Genomic DNA, 22,349 nt, shown 5'->3' on the forward strand with positions numbered 1-22,349 from the left:
CAGGCCAGTGAAAGAGGTCAAAGAAGGAAGCGTGTGCAAAAGGTGAGTCAAGGGGGGGGGGGGGGAGCAGGGGTGTGGGGCGCAGAGCCTTCCCATCACCCGGGGAAGCAGCGTTGCTGGAAGGCTCAGTCAGACCTTCTGGGAGAAGACAAGCCCAGGGGGCGTGAGGCAGGCCGCTCTGTGGCGGGGCCCCAGCGGGCGGAGCGTCCACTCACTTCTGCATCTGGCTCAGCTCCACGCGAACGATCAGCTCGGTCTTGGCCGGCATGTTCTTGAACACATCGGCCTTGAGCCGCCTCAGCATGTGCGGCCCCAGCAGGTCATGGAGCTTTTTGATCTGGTCTTCCTTGGAGATATCGGCAAACTCCTCCAGGAAGCCCTCCAGATTGCTGCGAGAGAGAACCAGGATCAGAGCCAGGAGCAGGGGACTGGAACAGGCCAAAGCCCTCTGCAGAGGAAGTCAGGATTGGGGTGGGGGACCAGAGGGTCAAGGGCAGGCCGGTTGGCTGGTGGGCCTGGGAGCCTTAGCCCTGCCCTAAGTGTCCCTTCAGTGTCCACCTAAGCCCGTGTCCCCACCCCTCCAGTGTAGCTCGGCCACATAGGATAACGTCCTCTCCTCAAAGCTGTCCTGGAAACAAAGCCTCTAGGACTTTTACCCCTGTTACAGGAAAGGAAACTGAGGCTGATGGGGGCCCAAGGTTGTATGGTCCAGCCTGCCCTCCAGTCTGTATCTCCTGATTCTGAAGTCAGCACCCTCCACCCTGAACCCCCCATTCTGAGCCGGAGAAGGCAAGGAGGCCGGGGAAGGAGGGCCCCCCACTGGCAGGGGCTCCGTGTTCGCCCCATATCCACCACCACCCCCAGCCTTCTGCCCTCATCACTGTCACCCAGGTGGTCACTTAGGTGTTAGTGGAGGGGAAGGAATGAGGCAGGGCATGGGGGGCAAGGACAGCAGCCCCAGAGGACGCCCCGGGGGTCTCCTGGGGCAGAGCCGAGGATCAGTCACAGTATTCGGGGCAGCTCACGTCCACTGAGCCCCCCGCACACGCCAGGGCCGCGGCCCCTCCCGCACAGGTCATTTGGGGCAGGCTGCTGCTAATGCTCCCACTTTACTGACAAGGAAGCTGAGCTCCAGCTCGCACTGAGCTGGTCTTCCCTGGCTGCCCCCCAGCTCACCTCCCCGGCCACACCCCCTCCCCGGCCACACCCCCTGACTCACTTGAACCTCTCTGGAGTCAGGAAGTTGAGGAGGTGGAAAAGCTCCTCCAGGTTGTTCTGAAGTGGGGTCCCCGTCAGCAGCAGCTTGTAATCGATCTTGTAGCTGTTCAAGACCCTGAAGAACTTCGGGCAGGAGGCGGCCAGTTAGGGGGAGCGGGGCGGCCAGCCGGCACCCCTCCCCACCCCACCCCTCCACCGGGGTGGAAGGGGTGGCTCCAGGGGCCAGCAGCCAGCACCGCCTACCTTGGACTGGTTGTTCTTGAGCCGGTGGGCCTCGTCCACCACAAGGCAGGCCCACTCGATGGAGCCCAGGATGGCCTGGTCGATGGTGATGAGCTCGTAGGAGGTGAGCAGGACGTGGAATTTGATCTGCACCTCTTTCTGGAAGGGAAGAGGAGCGTCTGGGAGGGGAGCAGGTAGGGTCTCCAGAGATAAGGAGACGTGGAGGAGGGGCGGACAGGACTCCAGAGGGCCCAGGGAGGCTCTGGGACTGACAGGAAGGGCCGCGGGGGCAAGCCCCCTCATCCTGGCAAGCCCCCTCATCCTCACAAGCCGCCCCCCCCCCCACGCTGTCATTGTCCCCATTTACAGCTCACAGGATCTCAGGCTGGTCCCCAAGACCAACGGATGGCAGAACCAGGATTCGCACAGGGAAGCGGTCCCTGCATGTGTGGTTAAATGCTCTGCCGTCGCTGATTTGAGATTCTTTTTTGTCTTTTAAGTTTTATTTTATTTTTGAGAAAGAGAGTGGGGGGAGGGCAGAGAGAGAGGGGGGCCAGGAGGATCCGAAGCGGGCTCTACACGGACAGCAGCCAGCCCGACGCAGGGCTCAAACTGTCAAACCCAGAAACCATGACCTGAGCCGAAGTTCAACCGACTGAGCCACCCAGGTGCCCCCACGGACTTGAAATTCTTGATAATTACGTTGTTGAATTTGTGTTTTGTAAGAGGAGATCTATGGAATGATGGAGCCCCCAGCTTCCCTGTCCCCACCCAGCAAACACCAACGCCTCACACCCTTGTGGGGGCCAGGCCCGGGCATGGGGGGCATTCACCCTGAGAGTAGCCCCGTGCTGAGGAAACAGGACATTAAATAGCCAATAAAAACCACCACCCACAGGTTGAGAGAGAGACTACTAAAAAAAGGAAAACGCTGTTTCTTGCATTTGAACCAGGGGCCCTGCGTCTTCAGTCTCCACCGGGCCCCGCAGAGGAGGTAGCCAGTCCTGGCCAATCCAAGCCCGGATCTCCCAGCGACCGACGTCCCTTGTGAAGGGGCCAGAGAGGGGCAGAGGGGCGTCTCATTGCACGGGCTCTGCTGCGGGTGGTCCCTGGGTTTGCACCCGGCCCTACCCTTTCCAGCTAGACCCAAGTCAAGCTAATTAGCCTCCTGAGCCTCAGTATCCCCTTTGGTAAAAAAAAAAAAAAAAAGGAGAGATCCTGTCTGCGTGAGGAACGCCATGAGAATCCAGAGGGCAAAAGCTGTCCCTTAAAATACTGAAACGCACACGGAATCACTACAGGATCCCAGTGTTCTGCTTCTGGATACAGACCCAAAGGCCCAACAGAAGGGACGCAGGGACTCGGAGTAAATGTCAGCACATCCATGTTTACAGCATTTTCACAAGAGCCAAAAGGTGGAAACCACCCAAGGGTCTGCATGGGTGAATGAAAAAGGAAATGCAGTTCGCCAATGGAGTGCTATTCGGTCTAAGAAGACAGGACACTCCGGGGGGGCCTGGGTGGCTCAGTCACTTTAGTGTCCGACCCTTGATCTTGCCTCAGACCACGATCTCACAGGTCATGGAATTAAGCCCCGAACTGGGCTCTTCGCTGACAGCGCAGAGCCTACTTGGGATTCTCTTCCTCTCTCTCTCTCTCTGCCCCTCCCCTGCTCACGCACACGCTCGCGCGCGCTCTCTCTCTCTCTCAAAATAAATAAATAAACACTAAAAAAAAAAGAAGAAGAAGAAGGGAGAACATTCTGACCCATGTTACGACAAGGGTGAGATTGAGGGCACTTTGCTAAGTGAGATAAGCCAGTCACAAAAAAAGCATACACTGTGCTATTCTACTCAAATGAGGCACTGATCGGTAATCACGGGGCGGGTGCCAGGGGCTGGCGGAGTTACTGCTTGATGGCGACCGAGTTTTGGTTCTGCAAGAGGAGAAAGTTCTGGAGACGAATAATGGGGGATGGTTGCCCGATGGTGGAGGGTACTCGGTGCCCCTGAACCGCACGCTTCAAAATGGTCACCACGGTAAATTTTATGTCTGTGTATTTTAGCACAATTTGTTTTAAGCAGGCTCCGTGCCCGGCATGGAGCCCAATGTGGGGCTTAAACTCACAACCCTGAGATCAAGACCCGAGCTGAGATCAAAAGTCGGACGCTTAACCAACTGAGCCAGCCAGGCGCCCCCCACGATTTTAAAAACTAAAGTAAAGGAGGTGAGTCTATAGAGTGCCCAGCACGGCACAGGACCCCAGTGTGAGCTCAGGAGAAGTTTTCTGTGACTAATTGGCCCACGGGCCCATCATCTGAGTCATCCCCTCGTTCAGCAAATAGTTACTGGGCATCCCCTGGGGCCACAGAGGCTCCAAGATGCTGCAGCAAGCTGGGGTAAGAACCCCCCCCCCAGGATCCTGGGAGGGGAGCCCCAGCCCCCAGCGTAAGTGCTGAGATTCGTTGAGGGCCTCCCATGCACCAGGCACTGTTCTGAGTGCTCTGGGGGAGTCTGGGGACCAGAGGCATCCACACCTCCTGGGACTTCGTCGGAAATGCGGAGTCTCAGGCCCCACCCCAGAGCTGCTGGATCAGAACCTGCCCTTCAGCAAGAGCCCTGGTGACCCGTGGGCACAATCGAGTGGGACAGACCCTGCCTGGCTCACTCGGTCGCCCCTCCATGACCCTGCGGGGTCCGTGAGCTCATTCTGCTGAGAAGAATCTGAGGCACAGAGAGGTCACCCAGCTGGTGTACTAGGGGGAATTGTGTTCCCCCCAAAATCCGTGTCCACCCAGCACCTTGGAACGTGGCCCTTCCAGGAACTAGGGTCTTTGCAGGTGTGATTAGTTGTGAGCCAAGCTGTGAGCCAAGGAACGCCAACAGCCGCCAGAAGCCAGAGGAGGCAGGAAGGACCCTCCCCTGGTGCCCTCAGAGGCACGTGGCCCTGCTGACACCTCGACCCCAGATTCCGAGCCTCTGGAACCAGGAGAAAGTAAGTCTGTTGTCAGCCGTCCGGCTTGTGGTGCTTTGTGACAGCAGCCGCAAGACGCGGGTAACTCTGCCTGCAGAGAAGCCCTTTGCTGGCCACAGGCCTCCAAAGGAGCTGAGGGACCCCCGCCAGAACGCAGGGCCCCTGCGGCCCCAGCGACAGACCCGGAGCCTCTCCGGGGTCCTCCCCGCGGATGAGGGGCGCTCACCTTCATGCGGAACACCTTCTTTCCACTCCGAATGGCGTTGTCCTCGAAAGAAAACTCATTCTCCCGGATCACGGAGCGGCTCTCCTTGTCCCCCGTGTAGGTGACCACGTAGAAGTCGGGCGCCCACATCTCAAACTCCCGCTCCCAGTTGATGATGGTGGACAGGGGCGCGCTGACCAGGTAGGGCCCCTTGGAGTGCCCCTGGGGACGGAGGGAGACGGAAGCAGTGAGGCTGCCCACCCCACCCCAGCCAGCACCGGCCACCGCTCCCGGGCCCCTGCCCCGGCCCACGCACCTCCTTGTACAGGGAGTAGAGGAAGACGATGGTCTGCACAGTCTTGCCCAGGCCCATCTCGTCGGCCAGGATGGTGTCTGTGCCCTGGGCCCAGGAGAAGCGCAGCCAGTTGAGGCCCTCCAGCTGGTACGGGTGCAGTGTGCCACCCGTGGAGTCGATGTACCAAGGCTGCTTGTCAAACTTGACCGTGGGCTGCAGGGGAGGCAGAGGTTCAGATACACCCTGAATCCTGGGCACCGGAGCCCACCCCAGGGCCTTTGCACACACCATTCCTTCTGCCTGGAATACTCTCCCCACTCTCTCATCCCTGCTAACTTATTTATCCTTCGTGTTTTGGCTGGAACGCCTCTTCCTTCAAGAAGCCCTCCCTGACTCCCACTCTGGCTCAGGTGTTCCCCTGTCCTCCTGCAGCAGCCCTGTACTTCTGCTATCGGGGCAGTTTCCTGATGGCTGGATTCTCTGCCTTTGAGCCCAGGTTGTGGTCGCCACACTCATCCTGTACACCATTGCTTCCTCTGAGCCCCACATAGTACCTGGGCTGAGGTGGGCACTCAGTCAACATGTGTTTGCTGCGTGCCTGAGGTGCCCCATCCACTCGATCCTAAACATCACCCTCTGTCTCTTTTATCCTACAGCTCAGAGCCACCTCCCCCATGAAGTCCTCCAGATGGACCAGGCCCGTTTGCCTTTCCCTGGCATCCCACCGTCCCAGGTCGAACCCCTATGTTCTGTGTGCTCACGCCACAGGCCCCTGGGAGATGGGCACTTTTTGAAATGGGGCCAGAGTCCTTGTTCCCACAGGGCCAGCAGCTGGCAGACACCCCAGGGAAGTTTGCTAAAGGAATAAAGGTCAACCCTTCCCCTCCCTGATGGGCTCAAAGCTGGGGGTGGGGCAAGCTGGGGGTCTCCTCTCCCTGAACAGGTAAGAAAGGTGTATAATTACCATGTCAGCTTAAAGTTGACTGAAATGCTTGGAATTAGCTCACCTAAAGTAATGTAAATTTGTGTGCTGAGCAGGGACTATTTGCCCCCCACGCCCCCCCAGTTGAGCACAGATAACCCACGGTGCAAATCTCACAGGAAGCCGTCTCTGTCCCTGGGGGGCTGCACAGGCTGAGGGACCTGGGCGGTCCTGGGTCTTGATCACCTTGTCCCACCTCTGCAGGACGGGCCATCCTCTGTGGCCAAGCCCGGGGTGGCAGGCCTTGGCAACCCCACCCGTCACCCGCCTCCCTGCTCACATCCACGATGGGTGTGTCTGGCGGCTTCTGTTTATCCTCCTTTGGCTTCTTGCCCTTCTTGACCAGCCTCTTGGGCAGCCTGGCATCCTCACCCAGCATCAGCTCCCTGAGGAAGAGGGGGGTGCAGATGGGCAAAGCTCCAGCCCGCCAGAGGCCACAGCCCAGGGACAGCCCGGCGGCCAGCCCACCTGTGACCCCAGTAGGCCTGCTTCAGGTTGTCGTAGTAGGGGATGTCGATGTCGTCGATCTCCCAGGTGCACTGGTCATAGGGCAGGTCTTTCCACTTGATCAGGTAGTGCACGTCCCCCTTTTTGTCGAAGCTGCAACACAGCACACAGGTGGTGGGGGAGGGGCGGGCCAGTCCAGGAGGGCTCTCTCAGGATGCAGACCCCGCCGCGCCCGCAGTCCTCTGACATCCTGGGCCCAGCAGGGAGGGCAGAGCACCAGGGCTGTGACTCCAGAGAGGTGAAGCGGCTTGCCTGAGGCCACACGGCTGTGACAGGGAGGAGGGCGCGGGCTGAGTGGCAGGGCCGGAGAGGGAGAGGTGGGAGGGCACGCTCACAGAGGAGCAAAGAGCCAGCCACATTTCCATCCTCCCGTCACAGTGACGAATCCCATCCGGGCCGGGGGTGTGGACACCGGAGTTCGGCATTTCTGAGTTGGGCAGGCCTCTCCCCTGACCACAGGCCTTTGTTTTCTAACTTAAAAAAAAAAAATTTCAAAGGACCAGAGCCATGCCCATCCTGGTCCCATCTCTGCAAAGTAAACAAGGGCTGATTCCCGCGGGTGCAAGTGGGATGACCTCTTCCGAAGACCCCTGGGGACACAGGGACCTGGTGACCAAGCCAGCAGCACAGAAGGGCTGTGCCAGGGAAGCACCTTACACCAGCTTGACTCCGGCTGCTGGGAGGGTCCTAGAGGCCTGCCACCCAACTGAGCTGAGCAGGCAGCCAGGCTTGGGGAGTGCAGCGGAGTGGGGGAGTCTCAGCCCCCCAAAAAGGCTGTGGCTGCAACTAGCCTGGGAACCATTAAGAGAAAGACCAGTCCCCCGGGCACCATGGAAACTGATATTTTTGAAGATAAATAATTAGTTGTTACTCAGGCGTGGGGTAATAAATGTGGGGAAAAGGCATCAGCCCTGCCTTGGAGACAGGGAGCAAGATTGTCATTTATGCTTTTAAAATGCAATTTAAGGGGCACCTGGGTGGCTCAGTCGGTTGAGCGACCGACTTGATTTCGGCTTGGTTCATGATCTCAAGGTCGTGGGATCGAGCCCCGCGTCTGTTTGGGATTCTCTCTCTCCCCCTCTCTCTGCCCCTCTTCCCCTCAACATAAGTAAATAAACTTTAAAAAATAAATGAATAAAATGCAATTTAATAAAGGCAAAAAACTGTGGGTCAGTTGAGTGGGGGGCTCAGGTTCGCGTAGTAACTAACCCTCTCTTTAAGAGCTGTTCTCAGTGAGGGCTGGGGATGGGAAGAGGCGGGCGGCTTCTCCAGGCAGGGCTTCCCCCTCTCACTGAAGGCTGCACTCGCAGCCCCGGCATGCTCGTCCGGCCCTCACAACAGCCCTGCGGGGTACTCTCCAGATCCTACTTCACATGAGAAACACGGGGCACACGGCCCAGAAAATGGGGAGCCAGGATTAGAATCTGGGTCTGGCTCTGGTTCTTAACCTCTGCACTACCCAACTCCCGCTTCTCAGGACGCCTGTGGTTGGCGGGGCCCTAAGCCCCTCCAGGGCAGAGCCCATCGGGTGGACGCAGGGAGGCAAGGGCAAGGCTTTGACCCCCGCCCTGCGCCCACCTGTCGGCCACTGCCAGTTCTCAAGCACCTGAGCTCAGGACTCACAAGAGCTCCCACTGGCTCTGCAAACCAAAGCCAAACTCAGGGGGTCCACAGGCTTCCCGCCCTGATCTCTTTGTCCAAATTTCTGCAGCCTCCGATCACTGTCCCTGGGGGATTTCCAGACCATTCAACAGAGGTTGGAATAGTGGCCAAGACAGCAAGCCCTCCCGTCAAAACTCACCAGGTTCAAATCCCAGCTCCACCCCCTCTAGGCTGTGTGACTTCGGGCAAGTAACTTAACCTTGCTGTGCCTACTCACACATCCATAAGAGAGAGAGAGAAATAAAACGCCTGTCTCTCGGGTAGATGGCGCTCAGCTGTGTTAGCTGCTGTTATAAAGGAAGATCACGCGTGTATACGCCCCCACACTCAGGCCACCTCGGTCCCCAGGACCCTACCCCAGGTACCAAGCACTAGCTCTGGCAGAAGCCCAGGAGCACAAGCATCCTGACCCAATGACGGTCCCGCTCCGTGCAAGCGTCACGGGCTGGTCAAGTTGCCCCTTTATACGTAAGACTTTGGAACCGTGCTCCCACCGTGAGTGGGACACGTGCGCACATGTGAGCCAGAACGCGTGCGCGCACACAGACCTGCGAGCACAGGACGGCCCCTCCAGCTGGGCGGTCGAATCGCTGCCAGCGGGGGCCCTCCACCCCTTCCTCCTGCCCCCTCCGCACCCGCGTGCAGTCCTGCGTCGTTCCACAGGGTGAAGGAGCCATGTGTCCCGGCCCTGCGGGCACCCCTCCAGTGAGAGCCGGGGCCGCACCCCCCCGGGCACACACCTGTGGTTCAGGATACGGTGGATCATCATCCACTCGGGCTTGATGCCGTAGCGGTAGAAGCGCTCCTCCATCTTGGCATAGAGAGGGTCCTTGTTCTTCCTCTTCTCGCTTTTGCCGTCCTCGTCGCCAGAGCCGTAGTCAAAGGGCGGCGGCTCATCCATGTCGTTCTTTCTTTGGTAGTTGCGATACATCACCGTGTGGTACAGCTCCAGCTGCTGGCACAGGGGCAGAGGTTATGGGAGGGAGATGGGCCATGGCCCCCCCAGGTCCCCAACCCAGCTCCCCCAGCCTGGGTCCCAGGCAGGACGGCCCCCACGTGCAGCCTCCCGCTCCCGGACTCCCAGCGGCGTGCCTCGCTCGCTGGGGGTGCCGGCCAGCGCCCTCAGGAGCGACGCCCCAGCACAGCCACACCTGCCCGGTGGGGGGGGGGGGGCTCACCTGTAGCTCTTTCACCCAGGAGCAGTGCCAGTAGGAGAGTCCAGCCCACTTGACAAAGAACTCCCTCTCCGGAATGCCCTCCAGGGGCTTCGGTGGGGGGACACCGGGCTCCACGTCGGGCCCCGGCAGCCCCACCATGAAGGGAGCCGGGGGCTCCGTCCACCTCCAGTGCAGGATCCGCTGGACTTTGCCCTTCAGTGGGGGACACTGTGGACAGAGGAGGGTCCCCAAGTTCAGGGCTTAGCCACAGGGCCCCACCCTGAGGCTCCAGTGACATCAGGCCGTCACAAGGCTCTCTCCAACAAGTTGCAGTGACCCCCAAGTAGGCACCACCTTGACCCCACAATGCTGCCCTGTCCTCAGGGCACATGCTGTGCACACACGAGATAGGCAACATGAGTCTGTGCACACTCACGCCCACGCACGCACACACACACCAGAAGCCCAGATGCACACAGGGTAACTGGGGCTGGCCACAGCACAGCCCAGGATCCAGAGGGTGGAGAATCCAGCGCTGGGGGTGGGCCTGGGGGGCCTTCAAATGCACAAAGCGACTGGGGGCGGGGTGGGAGGCGCTCTTCTCTCCCTGCCTCCTGCCCTCTCATCACCCCCAGCCCTGAGTCCCGGCAGGGTCTGAGCGCTCAGTTCTGTTGTTTGGCCTTAGACAAGTCACTTTACCTCCCTGAGCCTGTTTTGTCATCTAAAACTGGGAATAACAAAAGGCCTGTACTGGAAAACTCGGTACGCGGTAAAGGGGTGCACAACGGACAAATGGTAGGGTGATGGTAGGTCATGGACGCCACTTGTTTCTTCAGAAGGGCTCGGGTTTCCGGTGGGAAAAGGCGGTGGGCGGGCCTCGGAGGTGGGTGGGTGGGGGCACCCGTGGTGGGCGGGGACTCGAGCATGGGATGGTGGCCGGCTGGGCGGACCTGGAGGGGGCGGGGCCTTGGCTAGTAGGCCTGTGGCATCGCGGGGCCGGCCTAGGTGGGCCGGGCCTGGGCCAGCAGAGCTGGGTGGGGAGGGGGGGGGGGTTCTCCCGCGGACAGGACTATACTGGGTGGGCGTGGCCTGGCCGAACAGAGGCGGAGCCTTTGGTGGACCGGGCTCCGCCGGCGGGGCGTGGCCTGGAGCGCCGCAGGCAGGGCTTGTGGGTAGGCGTGGCCTGGTCCCGTGGACGAGGGGCCTTCGTGGGCAGGGCCTGGCCGGGGGGGAGGGACCTGGCCGGGGCGGGGCTTGGTCGGGGAGGGGCCAGATCAGGGGGTGGGGCTTGGCTGGCGGGGCGGCGCGGGGCGGCGCGGGGCGGGCGTAACACTCACAGTACAGCGCGGGCAGAGCCATTCACCGTTTGGGATCTCGGGCAGCGGCGGGTTGAGGCAATGCAGGTGGTAGGAGGACGGGCAGGCGTCGCAGCAGAGCAGTTCGCCGCCGTCTTTGCACACGCGGCAGAACTCCATGTGGTCGTCCTCCTCCTCCTCGCAGCCGCCCTCCTCCTCGTCGTCCTCGTCGTCCTTCGGCTCCCACTGGATCCCCTCCTTTTCCTGGAGGGACAATCCGCGTCGAGGCACCTTGGGCCAGGCCCCGCTTCCGGCAGGGTGCGCCTCCCTCCTCCCTCCCGCGCGCGCGCCTCCACACTCTGCACCTCCCCGCGCCCCTGCCCCCGGGGCCTCTGCCAAAGGCTTACACAGTGAGGACAGCTCCACTTGCCCTCCGGAGCCTTCTCCAGCTCTGGGTCGAGGCAGACTAGGTGGTAGGCCCGCGGGCAGGTGTCGCACAGGATGATCTCCCCGCCCTGCTGGCACACCTCACAGTAGTCCTGGTGGTCCGTCTCATAGCCATCACCATCGTCAACTGGGGAGGGGCAGAGGCGGTAGTGGAGGGCCTGGTGCCCACTCCCCGTGCCCAACCAATCTCCACCCCAGACTGGACCGGTATACGGTAGGTGTTTAGTAGATGTTGGATGAATGGATGGTGGACGGACAGGCGGAGTGTACAAATGTGGAAGAAAGGGGTGGAGAGGTGGGTGGAAGATGGATAAAGGGAGGGGGGATGGGTGGGGACCAGGCCTAAGGGGATGACTGAAGGTGATGGACGGATGGGTGGGTGACTGAAGGGGTGCATGTGCAGGAGGTTAGGAAGCACTGCCTTCTCCGGTGTCCCCTCTGCTAGTGCAAATGCCCCGAGTGGCTCAGAAGTCCCTAGCTTAGCCTCACTGGGACGGGACCCCTCTCCTGACCATAGAGACCAAGTGGGCGAGGGAGCACAGGTGAACTGTCTGGCTGAGGCCGGCAAAGGCCCAGACAGGAGGATGCCCTCCCCTGCTAAGCAAGGGGGGCTCTGCACCCCCTTCCACCAGGAGCCCCAGGAAGTCCTACTCCTCCTCTTCTTGCGCCGCCTCTTGCTTTTCTTCCCCAGGGCTGCCGAGCCCTCGGAGCGCACGGAGGAGCTGTGGATGCTGGCGCTGTCGAAGTCCGACTCCTCCCGCTCATCTTCCTCGCTCTGCGGGGGTGGGGGAGGGCCCTGTGAGCCCACAGCCTGCCCTGGGGGCTCATCCTGAGGGTCTCACTGGCCCGGGCAGAGGACGAGGTGGTGCAGGGCACAGTGGAGGCTCCAGAGGCACAGCATGCTCTGTGGTTCATCTCATCTCCCTCTGGCTAGGAACCCCAAGGCCCCACCCACCAGGCCAGCCCGATGTCCCACCACCCTCCCTGAGCCCTGCTTTCCACCCTGCCGAACTCCTATACATTCCTCAAGGGAAAGCCCTAAGGACACCTCCTCCAAGGAGCCTTCCCAGATCCCTCCTTAATTGGACCAGTTGCACAGCCTGTGTGCCAGGTCTGGCCTGTATCATCTGCCTGTCTTTGGCTCTCTCCCACTATATCTCCCAAACACCCTCCAGACTGTGAACACCTCCGGAGAGAAAGTCCCACCACAGATACTTGCTGAGCTGAGCTGGACCACCAGCTCTGGGCTGGGCCACACCTGCTGCCCCGTGCTCCCCTCTTAGAGCAGCTAAACTCAAGACCTGTCATTTGCCTCTACCAAGGGACAGAGAAATGGCTTCCAACTCTGCCCCTCTACAGAGGTGGGGCAAGGTGAGGGAAACGGGTGCGCTGCGGGGGTAGGGGAGAGTGTGAATGCCCTCCTCCCAGAGAAGGGAGGGCCAGAGGCTCCGGTGGGGACTTATGGTCAGTCTGAACCGGGTGCCAGAGCTGGCCCCGGAAGGGCAAGGAAGGGTCAGAGCTCCGGCCCACCTGATCCTGCCTACATGCCACCTTCCTCGGGTCCAGCCTCCCAGCAGACCTGGCTTCGCAGGCCCCGTCAGGACTCTTAAGGGCCAGCTGATGCTCCCACCTGCTACCCAGATGGAGCAGAGCCGGAAGTGAGCCCCCAGCTCAGCGGGGCGCTGTCCGTCCCAGAGTCCTGACTCAGGAGAGTGGACTGACAGCCCTGCATTCCAGTCCCCCTGCCTTCATGGCGCACAAGCACACGAGCACGCTCACACTCGTGCAGAGTGCATCTGAAGGCTGCTCACACACCCACACACACGGCCAAGTACACGCGGTCTCGATGCCTCACACCCACCCATCCCGGCCCACCCTCACACATTCACATGCTTACACACTCGCACGCTCCTGCTCCCAAACCCACACTCCCGCTCACACGCACACACATTCCAGTCCACCTTGTCTCACGCACACGCTCACCGAGGAGCCTTTCTTCCTCTTGTTGCTGATCCCTCCAAAGCGGAACTTGAGCCCGGCTACCTTTCTCCCTTTGCCCTTTTTCTTCGAGTCCTTGGAGGCTTTGATCTTCTTCCTCACTCCTGGCCCTGAAGAGTGACCGCAGATGACCCAATAACCCAGAGCCGCGGCGGCTCACTCACCCAGAGCCGTGACTTGGGTCAGCCCTCCCAGGGGCTCCATAAGGGAAGGATGGTTCGGCCGCCATCCCTTTCCAGATGAGAAGGCATGGGACTCAGAGCGGTGAGGTCCTTGTGTAAAGTGACACAGCAAGGAGGACCCGACCCGGTCTCTGCTCTGGCCACCACGGCCCCTGTTCCATGAGTAGTAGAAATGCCGGTCATCATGGGAACAGCCCTGTCCTGTCCCCTCTCCCCAGGAAGGAGCTGTCCCCAGTGAAGCCGTGGGCCCCCACAGTTAGCAGGGCCACTGAGGGCACACCCACCCACCTGTGGTCCATACCTGGGTCCTGGAGGGACATGCTGGGCAGGAAGCCCTTTCCCCAGCCGCGAGCCGCCAGCCTCCAGATTGTCCCCAGGCCCGGCCAACACTGGCACCACTCAAGACTGCCCCACCTCTGCCAATCACCCCCAGGAAACACTAGCTCCCTGGTGGCCAGCAGGGTTGAGGCTATTTTTATGGAACTGGCCACAGGACAATTAGCCACCTGGGAGTCATGACCGCCCCCTCCCCCGGCAGCCTCTCCCACCGGCTGAGCAGGGAAGATGGAGCCCTTGGCAGCAGGTGGCCTTGACCTGGACCCTCCTCCAGCTCCATCACACAGCTGAGATGGGACTAGGAGCCCAGCTGTAACCTCCGTGGCGCCACGGAAAATCTATTTCAATTTTTCAGGCTCTGAATGGGCAGCTCAGGGAATAGCTCAGTGGCTGGAACCCAAGAGGAAATGAGAAGGTAAGGCAGGCTCTAAACCCCATGTCACTCTGCCCACCAGGCCCCTGCAGAGACCTGGAAAAGGGGTACATCATCCCAGAAACCAAAGCTCCTTAGGGCTGAAACAGTGGGCCCCAGAGCCCCCTTAGCTGCCCACCAAAGTCCCGAGTACCCAGAAAGGCTGAGCTGCTAGTGACCCCATCTTTGCGAGCCCTGGGGAGATGTGGGTCTCTACCCCAATGGGGCCAGAAATCCTCCACCTAGGGGAGGTCCCTCCCCCAGGACTTGACGTCACAGAGAGCTTCTGCTGTCCCTATTCTCCCCCAGAGAGACCCAGACACCCAGCACTGAGTCTGATTTTGTAGCTGGACCTCCTTGTAGGTCTCCCAGAGCAGCCAGTCCTGACCACAACCACACCTATGCACGTGCATTACCCCGAGGGCTGGGTGCTCAGACAAGAGGGGTCAACGGGCTAACCTTGGGACCCCTTCTCCCTGAAAATGAGAACTCAAGAGCCCCCCACTCCCAGCAGCGTGGACCTGCCCTCTCCCCACCTCCGTACCATGTCGAAGGGCGCCAGTGCAAAAGTCCCAAAGCTCCAAGCACACTATCCCCTCTGCTTCGCCCCAGCCCCGAAAGGGAGGCAGGCAGAAGCTATAATGCCACAGTACAGCAGAGAAAGGGCGAGTGGGTCCAAGGTCAACCACGGCCCTGGGTCCTTGAAGAAGACTGCCCCACCTGTCCCACCTGCCCGAGGCTATGGGGTCTGGGGTAGGACTCTGCCAGCAGGGCCGGGTGCCCATCCACCCACAGCCTTACCCTTGCCCTCCTTGGTCTTGGCCTTGCGGATAGGTACAGGCTGGGATGCCTGCTGGGGGCTGACAGCCAGCGGAGGGGCGATGGTGACTGTCTCCACGGCCGCGGCCACTGCTGCCGCGGCAGCCGCTGCCGAGCTGCCCTTGAAAGGGTTGTTGGCGCTGAATTCCCGCCACTTGGCACCCAGGACGGTCATCATTTTGGACATGGGGATCTTCGGGTTCTTCTTGGCAATGAGCGGCCTGTGTGGGGTGAAAGGCAGGCAGGTGAGGGCGCCACCACGGAGGGGATGAGACCCCCCACGAGACCCAGGCAGCCCTTCCTCTCCCGAGCCTGGGATAAGAAGCCCCGAGTTCCAGGCTGAGAAACTGGGCAGGAAGCAGGGAAGAGGACAAAGCTTTCGACAGCAGTCCACCCCAGACGTTCCTGATTCCCTGTCTATGTGGTCGGCCATCTTCTAATGAGGTTCCCAGACCCTGTATGCCCCGAGAGACCAGAGGGACGAGCCCGCAGTGAGCCCACTGGGTGCCCAGCCCCAGTTCTTCCAGAGCTGAGAGCGCCCATGAGGGTATGGCCCTCGGGATTGACCGGGACCGCCATCCTGGGGCTCCGGGCAAGCAGGGGAAGGCGGGACCACCGGGAAAAAATGGCTCTGCCCGGTGTTGGCATCGGCCTGAAAGCACCCAGCACCCCAGGGGCCTTGGGGCTCTGTCCTCCAACTTGTCATTCCCATGGATGCCCAGCCACGGCAGCCGGCGGCGCGCCCACCTGAGGAACTGACTGAAGGCCTTGTAGTTGGTCAGTGTGTGGTAGTCGGCCTCTGAGAACAGGTACTCCACATCGTCCAGGCCCCACTCGGCCATGAGCTGCCCCGAGGACTTGGGCTCCTAGGGACACCCAGGCCAGAGGTGGGGTCAGAGCAGGGTCCTTCTAACCCGTACCCCCACCCCTGGGGCCCCGTCCCAGGAGGTCTTGGAACAGGGGCCGGGGGAAGGGGAAGGCTGGGTCCACAGTTCCTACCCACCCCCGACCCCCAGCCCGCCTGCCCCTTGATCAGAGGGAAGGGCTCAGGCACCAGCTCATGAGGGGGTGTGGGGTCAAGCCTGGGGGTTTAGTGGGAGGGGCGGGGGTTGGGGGAGGCTATATGCACTCCCAAGGCAGGAACAGTAACAGAACTCACTCTCTGGGAGGAATATGTTCTGGAAATGTGGGCACTGGGAGGGAACAGCAGCCTGAAGGTGGGTTTTAAGGGGACAGATGTCCCTGAGAAGGGAGCAGGGCTGAAGGCCTGCCCGAGGCATGTCGGGAAGAAAGGAGGCCGCCTCAGGACGTCGCCTGGTAGAGTCACACATGGACGCCATGAAATGACAGACCACTGCTCTCTTGCTTCCAGGGCCAGGAAGGTGTGCCCTGGCCAGGGTAGGGGCACGGGACAAATGGCCCAGCTGAAGGCAGACGCGGGAGAGGGTCCCTTGGCCACTGCTTCACTTTCCAGATGGGGCACCGAGACCCAAGGTGTGTGATTCCCTAAGGGCACACAGTGCGGCCTCAAGACAGCCAGCCCAGGGGTCCGATCTCTGGCCTAACCCGGGCCTGCGGGGGTTGGCTGGGGGGTGGAGGTGCTGGCCGTGAGCTCGGGCCCTAGAGCCAGGCTCAGACGGCAGTTCTGATCCTGGCGGTGAGAGCTGGACAAGCTACCTCGCCCCTCTATGCCTGTCTCCCGCCTGCAAAACGTTCCCAGGAAGGACAAGTTAGCACAACCGCTTGGAACGGGGCCCTTGCCCCATTTTGCATTGGTCCAAGGCACCCCGCTGACCCACTCAGCCAGTCGGCACATGCCACACCCAGGCCACAGTCACCGGCCCAGGCGGGAGTCCAGTCCAGGGCGCCACTGGGTCTCCTGTGTGGACAACGATCTAGGACGCAGGCCTGCTTCCCCTGCTACCAGAGGGGGCCGGGGTGGCCAGGAAGCCCTGAGCTGCAGAGACATTCATTCTCAGCCACAAGGGTGTGTGTGGCCTGAGCCTGGTGCTGACCCCACGAAGGGCGAAAGATGTGAAAACAGGCCCTGGGTAACACCGCAAGCCGGAAGTCCCCTGGCCTCTCAACTCCTGGGCACTGACCCAACAAGCCCTATCGATGCCCGAGCCCCTCCGAGCTGGGCTGTCTCCCCCACAACAGTAGGCCACCCCGGGACGTGCGCTCAGCCTCCCTCCGTCCTGAGCGCTGAGAACCAGGCCTTCCAGCACAGTGCAACAGGGAGGCTGGGGAACCCGCTTCCTGGCCTCCTAATCTCCCGTGTGGGACCCCCTCCCGTGGCTGACCTGCCCCCACGACACGCATCCATCCCTGGAGGCGCCTCTGACCTTGCTCCCACAGCAGGACGAGGAACGGCATGAGCGGGTGACATGGCTACAGGACAACCCTGGACCGTGCCCACAAGTTCACCTTTCAAGCTGTCAGCCCTCAGCTATTATCGGTCACAGATGACTCACAACACACCTGCCGACTAATGAAATCCCTCTGGGTGTCGGGACACCACGGTGCTTCCTAACTCGAGCCGTTCACAGCCACCATTTCTGCCTCACCCAACAGCCACTCCACTGATATTTACGGGGCACTTTTTTTTTTTTTTTTAAACTCATGGCTAGCCCAAACTGAGTCTGGGTGCCTTAAGGGGAGAACAAAGGAAGCAGAGTGCTCTGTCCGGGGCCGCTCGCTGACCTCTGCCACTATCCCAGAGCAGGGGGGCCCAGTGACCTTCCCCTCCCCGAGGAGCCCTGCAGTGGCCTCGGAGACCCGAGGGGCCGTGGCCTGGTTCACATCATTCTGCACACGCACAGAGACGCTGCTGTCCCCCAGGGAGAGCTGCAGTCCCGCCCCTGCAGCCGCCCTGACTCGCGCTCACTGGGACCCTCTGTGGGATGCCCTGGCGGCCAGAAATCCAGAGCACACGCTGAGCGCCAAAGCTCCCCCTGCCCGAAGTGGAGCTGTCCAGCCGCTTCTTGCTGACAGAGGCTCCGTTTGTCGGTTTATTTTCCGAGTGCTCCAAGGGAGAGGCTCCGAACTGGAAGCTCAAGAGAGAACACCGCTCTCCTACTCCAGCAGGCGGAGGAGCAGAAAATTCCTGAGCAGGAGGCTACTTCTGAACGTCAGCCATCCTTACTTCAAATGTGTCCCCGGGACTTGGGGCACGGTGTTCCTCACACGCTTGTGTCCAACCTCCACGTGCAGGCACACGTACACGCGCATGTGCACACCCACACACCCATCCGCCCCCGACAGCCATGAGGGGCGGGGGAGCGGGGAGGAAGCTCTGGCCCTTTTCGCACAGGCCCCAGAAGGCAGAAGAACCGCCTTGAAGCCGCGGCCCCGTCCAGGCTGGCGGGTCCTGGTGGAGCCCAGGTCCCTGCAGCCGGGCCCCGGGGGTTACCTTCAGGCACCCGTCATCGTTATCATCCTCGTCATCATCTTTCCTCTTTCGCTTGGCTTTTTTCTCCTTCTTGTCCTTGAGTTTCTTTTTCTTCTTCTTATTAGGGGAGTAGTCACTGCCCTCACTCTCCGACTTCTCTTCCAGATCTTCTTCATTTTCCGTCAGCTCGTCATTGCTCCCCTGGAAGAGAAAGGGGGTGGTGACGGCAACAGGGGCCCCAAGAAAATCCAGAGTCCCGGGCAGCAGTACTGCTTTCTGGATCATTCAGCGTTCCTCTGCCCACAGCTCAGCACCAAAGCCCAGACAGAGGGGCTGGCTCGGGGCAGCACTGGGCAAGCAAGGGCCTTGTCCCCAGTGCTGGGGCCACAGCAAATGGTGGACCGTGCAGGGAAAGACGAGGCCTCGTGAAGCCACACTTCCCCTCCTGGGGAATCCAGGGTAGCCTACTTGGACTGTCCTGGGGTGAGGGCTCAGGCTCTGCGTCCATCAGAATCAGGTTTCTCTGGACTTTAGGATTTAACGAGTGTTTGGTGAGAGTGCTTGGATCCAGGAATTTGGACAGGACGTGATGTCCAGAGCCAAAATACAAAGCGCACCAGCAAACGGGCGGGTGAAGAGCCAGGGGTGTGAGCCAGCACCCAACCTCTGTTGGAGCTGCGTGCATCCTATGGAGCTGCGTCCGTCAGGTGAAACCTGTAATTAATGTAGCACGCACATCCCAGTTTCATCTGTCCGTGGGCTCTCCAGAAGCTGCTATGGCACGAGCCCACCTTCTCCACCACCCCCACCCTGGCCGTTTCGCCTCGATATGAGACAAGGTAATTTAGGCAGCTCTTAAGCTTGGCTTCCTTGATTTAGTTTCCCCGTCTGTACAGGCAGAAAATGGCCCATTTATATGGAGATAAGGGCGTTTACAGCCAGAGCATCCCCACCAGAAAGGCACTGCCCCTCCGAGAAGGCTGTTTACTCTGAGAAAGCTGTTTACTCTCCGCCTTTCCAGATGCAAGTGCACTGGCAAAGCCCTTCCCAGCCCCCTCCTGGCCTGGGTCTGCAGGAGAGGCTGGGCACTGACGTTCCAATTACCAGCGCGGGGCTTGTCATTTTCGAGCTGGCTGTTTACTGTTTTCAAGGTGAGCAAAGAGAGGCACGGAAAAGATGAGGAGAGAACTGGAGAGGTGAAAAATGAGCTTGAGAAACAGCACGGGGGGTGGGGGTGGGGAGGCCTAAGAGAAGGTGGGGAGGGGGTCGGAAAGGAGAGGAGGAAGGAGAGCAGGTGGGAGAAGGGAAGCGGGGGGAGCAAGGGTAGGGGTCTGTCTGGAGGCTCTTGGGAGGGCCCAACCTGATCTCTGCCCCTTCCAGGCACCCTGTAAAGAGCTAAGAGTCTTTTCCCAGGAGGAAGGCTCTTCCCAAGATACAGCTGGGAAAGGACTCCCCCACGGGCTCCCTGCACTTCCCAACTCTCTCCCACTGGGATCCCTGCTCCCAAACCTTTTATGCTCATTAAGCCGCTGAGTCAGTCTGCTGGCTGGCGGGTGCCAGACAGCAGGGCCTCTGCGCCTTTCCGGAACTGGGTGTTTCCCAGAATACTGACTCGCCATGCCATGCGCCATGCGGGGCTGAGGGGCAAAGCCGGTCCTGGCTGCTGGTGCTCCCAGGGCAGATGCCAATGCAGAGCCCTGGGACCACAGCTCCCAGCTCTGCCACAGTCCTTTGGAGAGGCAGAGGTCAGATAGGGACATCAATTTTCCCCATGGGTGTAGAGTTCAGCCAGTTGCAAGAGACCACCCTTCCAGAGACCTGAGAGACAGGCTCTACCCCAGCCCTCACCCCAGCAAAGGTAAGGATGGAAGGAGGAGGCTGCCATGGATTTCAGCACCTCGGACAGAGGCTGTGGGGCTGTGGGGCTGCCGGGGGCGGGGCATGGGGCTGGTCCCCAAGCTGCCCTGGGGTGGACCCATGACTAATACCCACTCAGGTGAGACCCGAGTGGCCTGACCGTGGGTCCTGGGGCTCCCTAGGGAGGTTGCAGGACACAGAATGCCTAGGATCACTGTCCCTCGCTAGCACAGAACTAGGCAAGTCACTGCGGCCTGACCTCAGCTTCATCATCTGTGAAAGGGGGATTCAAGAGGAACAAAGGAGAGGGTGTGAGAGGGGGCTGTAACCATTTTGAAATGGGAGAGATCCAAGCACCCATGACTCCAACTCTGCTTGGAAGCCAGAGATGCAGGCCAGATGACAGACTTGAGGACATCACCAGCCTCACCCTTCTCATTTCTGCACGTGAGGACCCGGCTAAGCCAAATGCCAAGCCAGTGTCTGCAGCTGGGTGGCAATTACAGAAGAGACTGTTGTGGCAACACCCAAGGGTGCATGGACCTGGGCATCTGATGGGAAGCCAGCATTGCCAAGTCCAGGAGTGGCCAGCACAGCTCCAAATGTGGGGCCCAGAGGGAGCAGGCAGGAGGGAGGCAGGGAGGGAGGGAGTGGGGAAAGCACCTCCAGCAGATTCCGCTGTCTGTGTGTGCCCTGGAGGCCAGGCCTGGCGCAAGGCCCCAAGCTGAGCACTGCCAGAGGGCTGGCCCAGCGTCCATTCCAGGGCTAAGTGGCACAGCAGGAGGGCCAAGATCCTCCTTGAGGAATGAGTTAGTGCTAAGGCAGGGCACATATGCCACTCATCAGTGCCCTAGTCGCCCCCCGGGGTGACAGCCGTGGTGGCAGGGAGAGGGGAGACTTCTCCCTCCACGGTCTACTTGCACTGGGGAAAGTTCTGTCAGAAAGAAAGCTCTGGTTCCCCAATTCTTCCGACTCACCACCTGTTCCTTCATCCTCCCCAGGCCGTGCCTTATCCCCCCAACCAAATGAAGTTCGTGGCGCCTGGGCCCACCCCGACTTGCACCCCAATGTCATCCAGGCCCTCCTGCCTGCCCAGGGTGGGGCGGGGTGCTGGCTGAGGGTGGAGGTAACAGGACAGGTCTTTGAAGACTGGTTTCCCACTGGCACAAGAAGCCTGTATCCACAGCCTAGCTCTGCATCCAGCTGTTTGGCCCCTTCAAGACCCAGGCCTCCTGTTTCTTCCCCCAAAATCTTTCCTTGCAGAGAAACGGGCAAGAGGAAGGGCAGCGAGGGGTTCTGAAAACAATACAAAAAGGAGTGATCCATGAGCAGCACCAGCCAGTGGTGAGAAGGAAGGAGTGACCGAGAACCAGGGGTAGACCAGCCGGTTCAGTATCTTGGAACTTACAGAAGGGGTTTTGGGCCAAGCCATGTTCAGGGGAAGAGACACAGGCACGGAGCGATAATGTCCTAATAAAGCCCGGAGCCAACCTCAGCCCCAAGCCATAGTGATGTGTGAACATCAGTATGACCGTCACAGTCAGGGCTTTGACCTTGATGCTGTCCTTTGGCTGTGGCAGCCCCAGACATAACTACAGGGGAGACACCTGGTAGTGGAAGAATCTTAGTGGACTCGGAGTCCCCATCGGAATCCATTGACTGCCTTAATAAACACCACGCCCAGGCTGTGTGTGTGAGAAGCTGGGGGTAAGTGGGAGGGCTCCCTGCCCCGACCCCCCTGGCCCCCTGAGGGCACAGCAGGCCACCAATGCAGGCCCCGGGGACCCCAAGCAGGCAGTCCGCACCCGCCCTTCCTCTTCCCCAGCTCTGCGGATGCCTTTTATCCAGGCTTTCCATCTCCCTCTCCCTTCCTTCTGCGCCCAGCGCCCAGCGCACAACACACGCCCCGCATCTCTCGATAAAGGAGGCATTTACACTCAAAAGGAAAGATTCAGAGAGTTGGTCATTCTCAATTTGGGGTCCTTCAAGATTGAGAGGGAAAAAGAAAGAATGAAATATGAGCCTTCCCATTCACGAGTGTTATAAACAGTTATAATTTAGCACTGAATAATTGGTTGCTATGGTAACCGCTGCAGTACAGGTTGAAATCATTTCTCCCTCCTGCGCTGGGTCTGACAAGGAGCTTCATCTACATATGCTCAGGTTCTGGCCGCAGCCCGGTTGTTTTATGTAAATCAGGATCCATGACTTGCTGCCTGTCCCCACCCCCCACCCCTGGCCAAAAAAAAAAAAAAAAAAAAAATCCGCCGCCCCTCTTCTGCCTCCACCCACTGACTTATCTTGGAGACACCAGGTTGGAGATGACGAGGAGCACAGGCTGAAACCCCCCTCCCTGTGTCCTGGGGACCCAGGCAGGCGGGTGGATGGGT

The 22,349-nt window shown here is 60.2% G+C and overlaps 1 protein-coding gene across 3 annotated transcripts in view; it reads right to left on the minus strand.

Annotated features, from left to right (window-relative positions):
• Window positions 1–22,349, minus strand: part of CHD5 (chromodomain helicase DNA binding protein 5) — a 63,805-nt gene that overhangs the window by 30,169 nt on the left and 11,287 nt on the right. For all 3 annotated transcript variants that reach the window (XM_045475425.1, XM_045475424.1, XM_045475426.1), the window contains exons 3-18: window positions 18,124–18,303; window positions 15,459–15,577; window positions 14,694–14,932; window positions 12,948–13,072; window positions 11,616–11,739; window positions 10,925–11,091; window positions 10,560–10,781; window positions 9,244–9,450; window positions 8,806–9,017; window positions 6,365–6,496; window positions 6,177–6,282; window positions 4,936–5,127; window positions 4,641–4,841; window positions 1,462–1,599; window positions 1,220–1,341; window positions 216–389 (exon numbers count right to left, since the gene is read on the minus strand). In XM_045475425.1, coding sequence (XP_045331381.1) covers window positions 216–389; window positions 1,220–1,341; window positions 1,462–1,599; window positions 4,641–4,841; window positions 4,936–5,127; window positions 6,177–6,282; window positions 6,365–6,496; window positions 8,806–9,017; window positions 9,244–9,450; window positions 10,560–10,781; window positions 10,925–11,091; window positions 11,616–11,739; window positions 12,948–13,072; window positions 14,694–14,932; window positions 15,459–15,577; window positions 18,124–18,303 — 2,660 coding nt within the window. The remainder of the gene's footprint in view (window positions 1–215; window positions 390–1,219; window positions 1,342–1,461; window positions 1,600–4,640; window positions 4,842–4,935; window positions 5,128–6,176; window positions 6,283–6,364; window positions 6,497–8,805; window positions 9,018–9,243; window positions 9,451–10,559; window positions 10,782–10,924; window positions 11,092–11,615; window positions 11,740–12,947; window positions 13,073–14,693; window positions 14,933–15,458; window positions 15,578–18,123; window positions 18,304–22,349) is intronic.

This window comes from Leopardus geoffroyi, chromosome C1 (genome assembly GCF_018350155.1).
Source record: "Leopardus geoffroyi isolate Oge1 chromosome C1, O.geoffroyi_Oge1_pat1.0, whole genome shotgun sequence".
NCBI lineage: Eukaryota > Metazoa > Chordata > Mammalia > Carnivora > Felidae > Leopardus > Leopardus geoffroyi.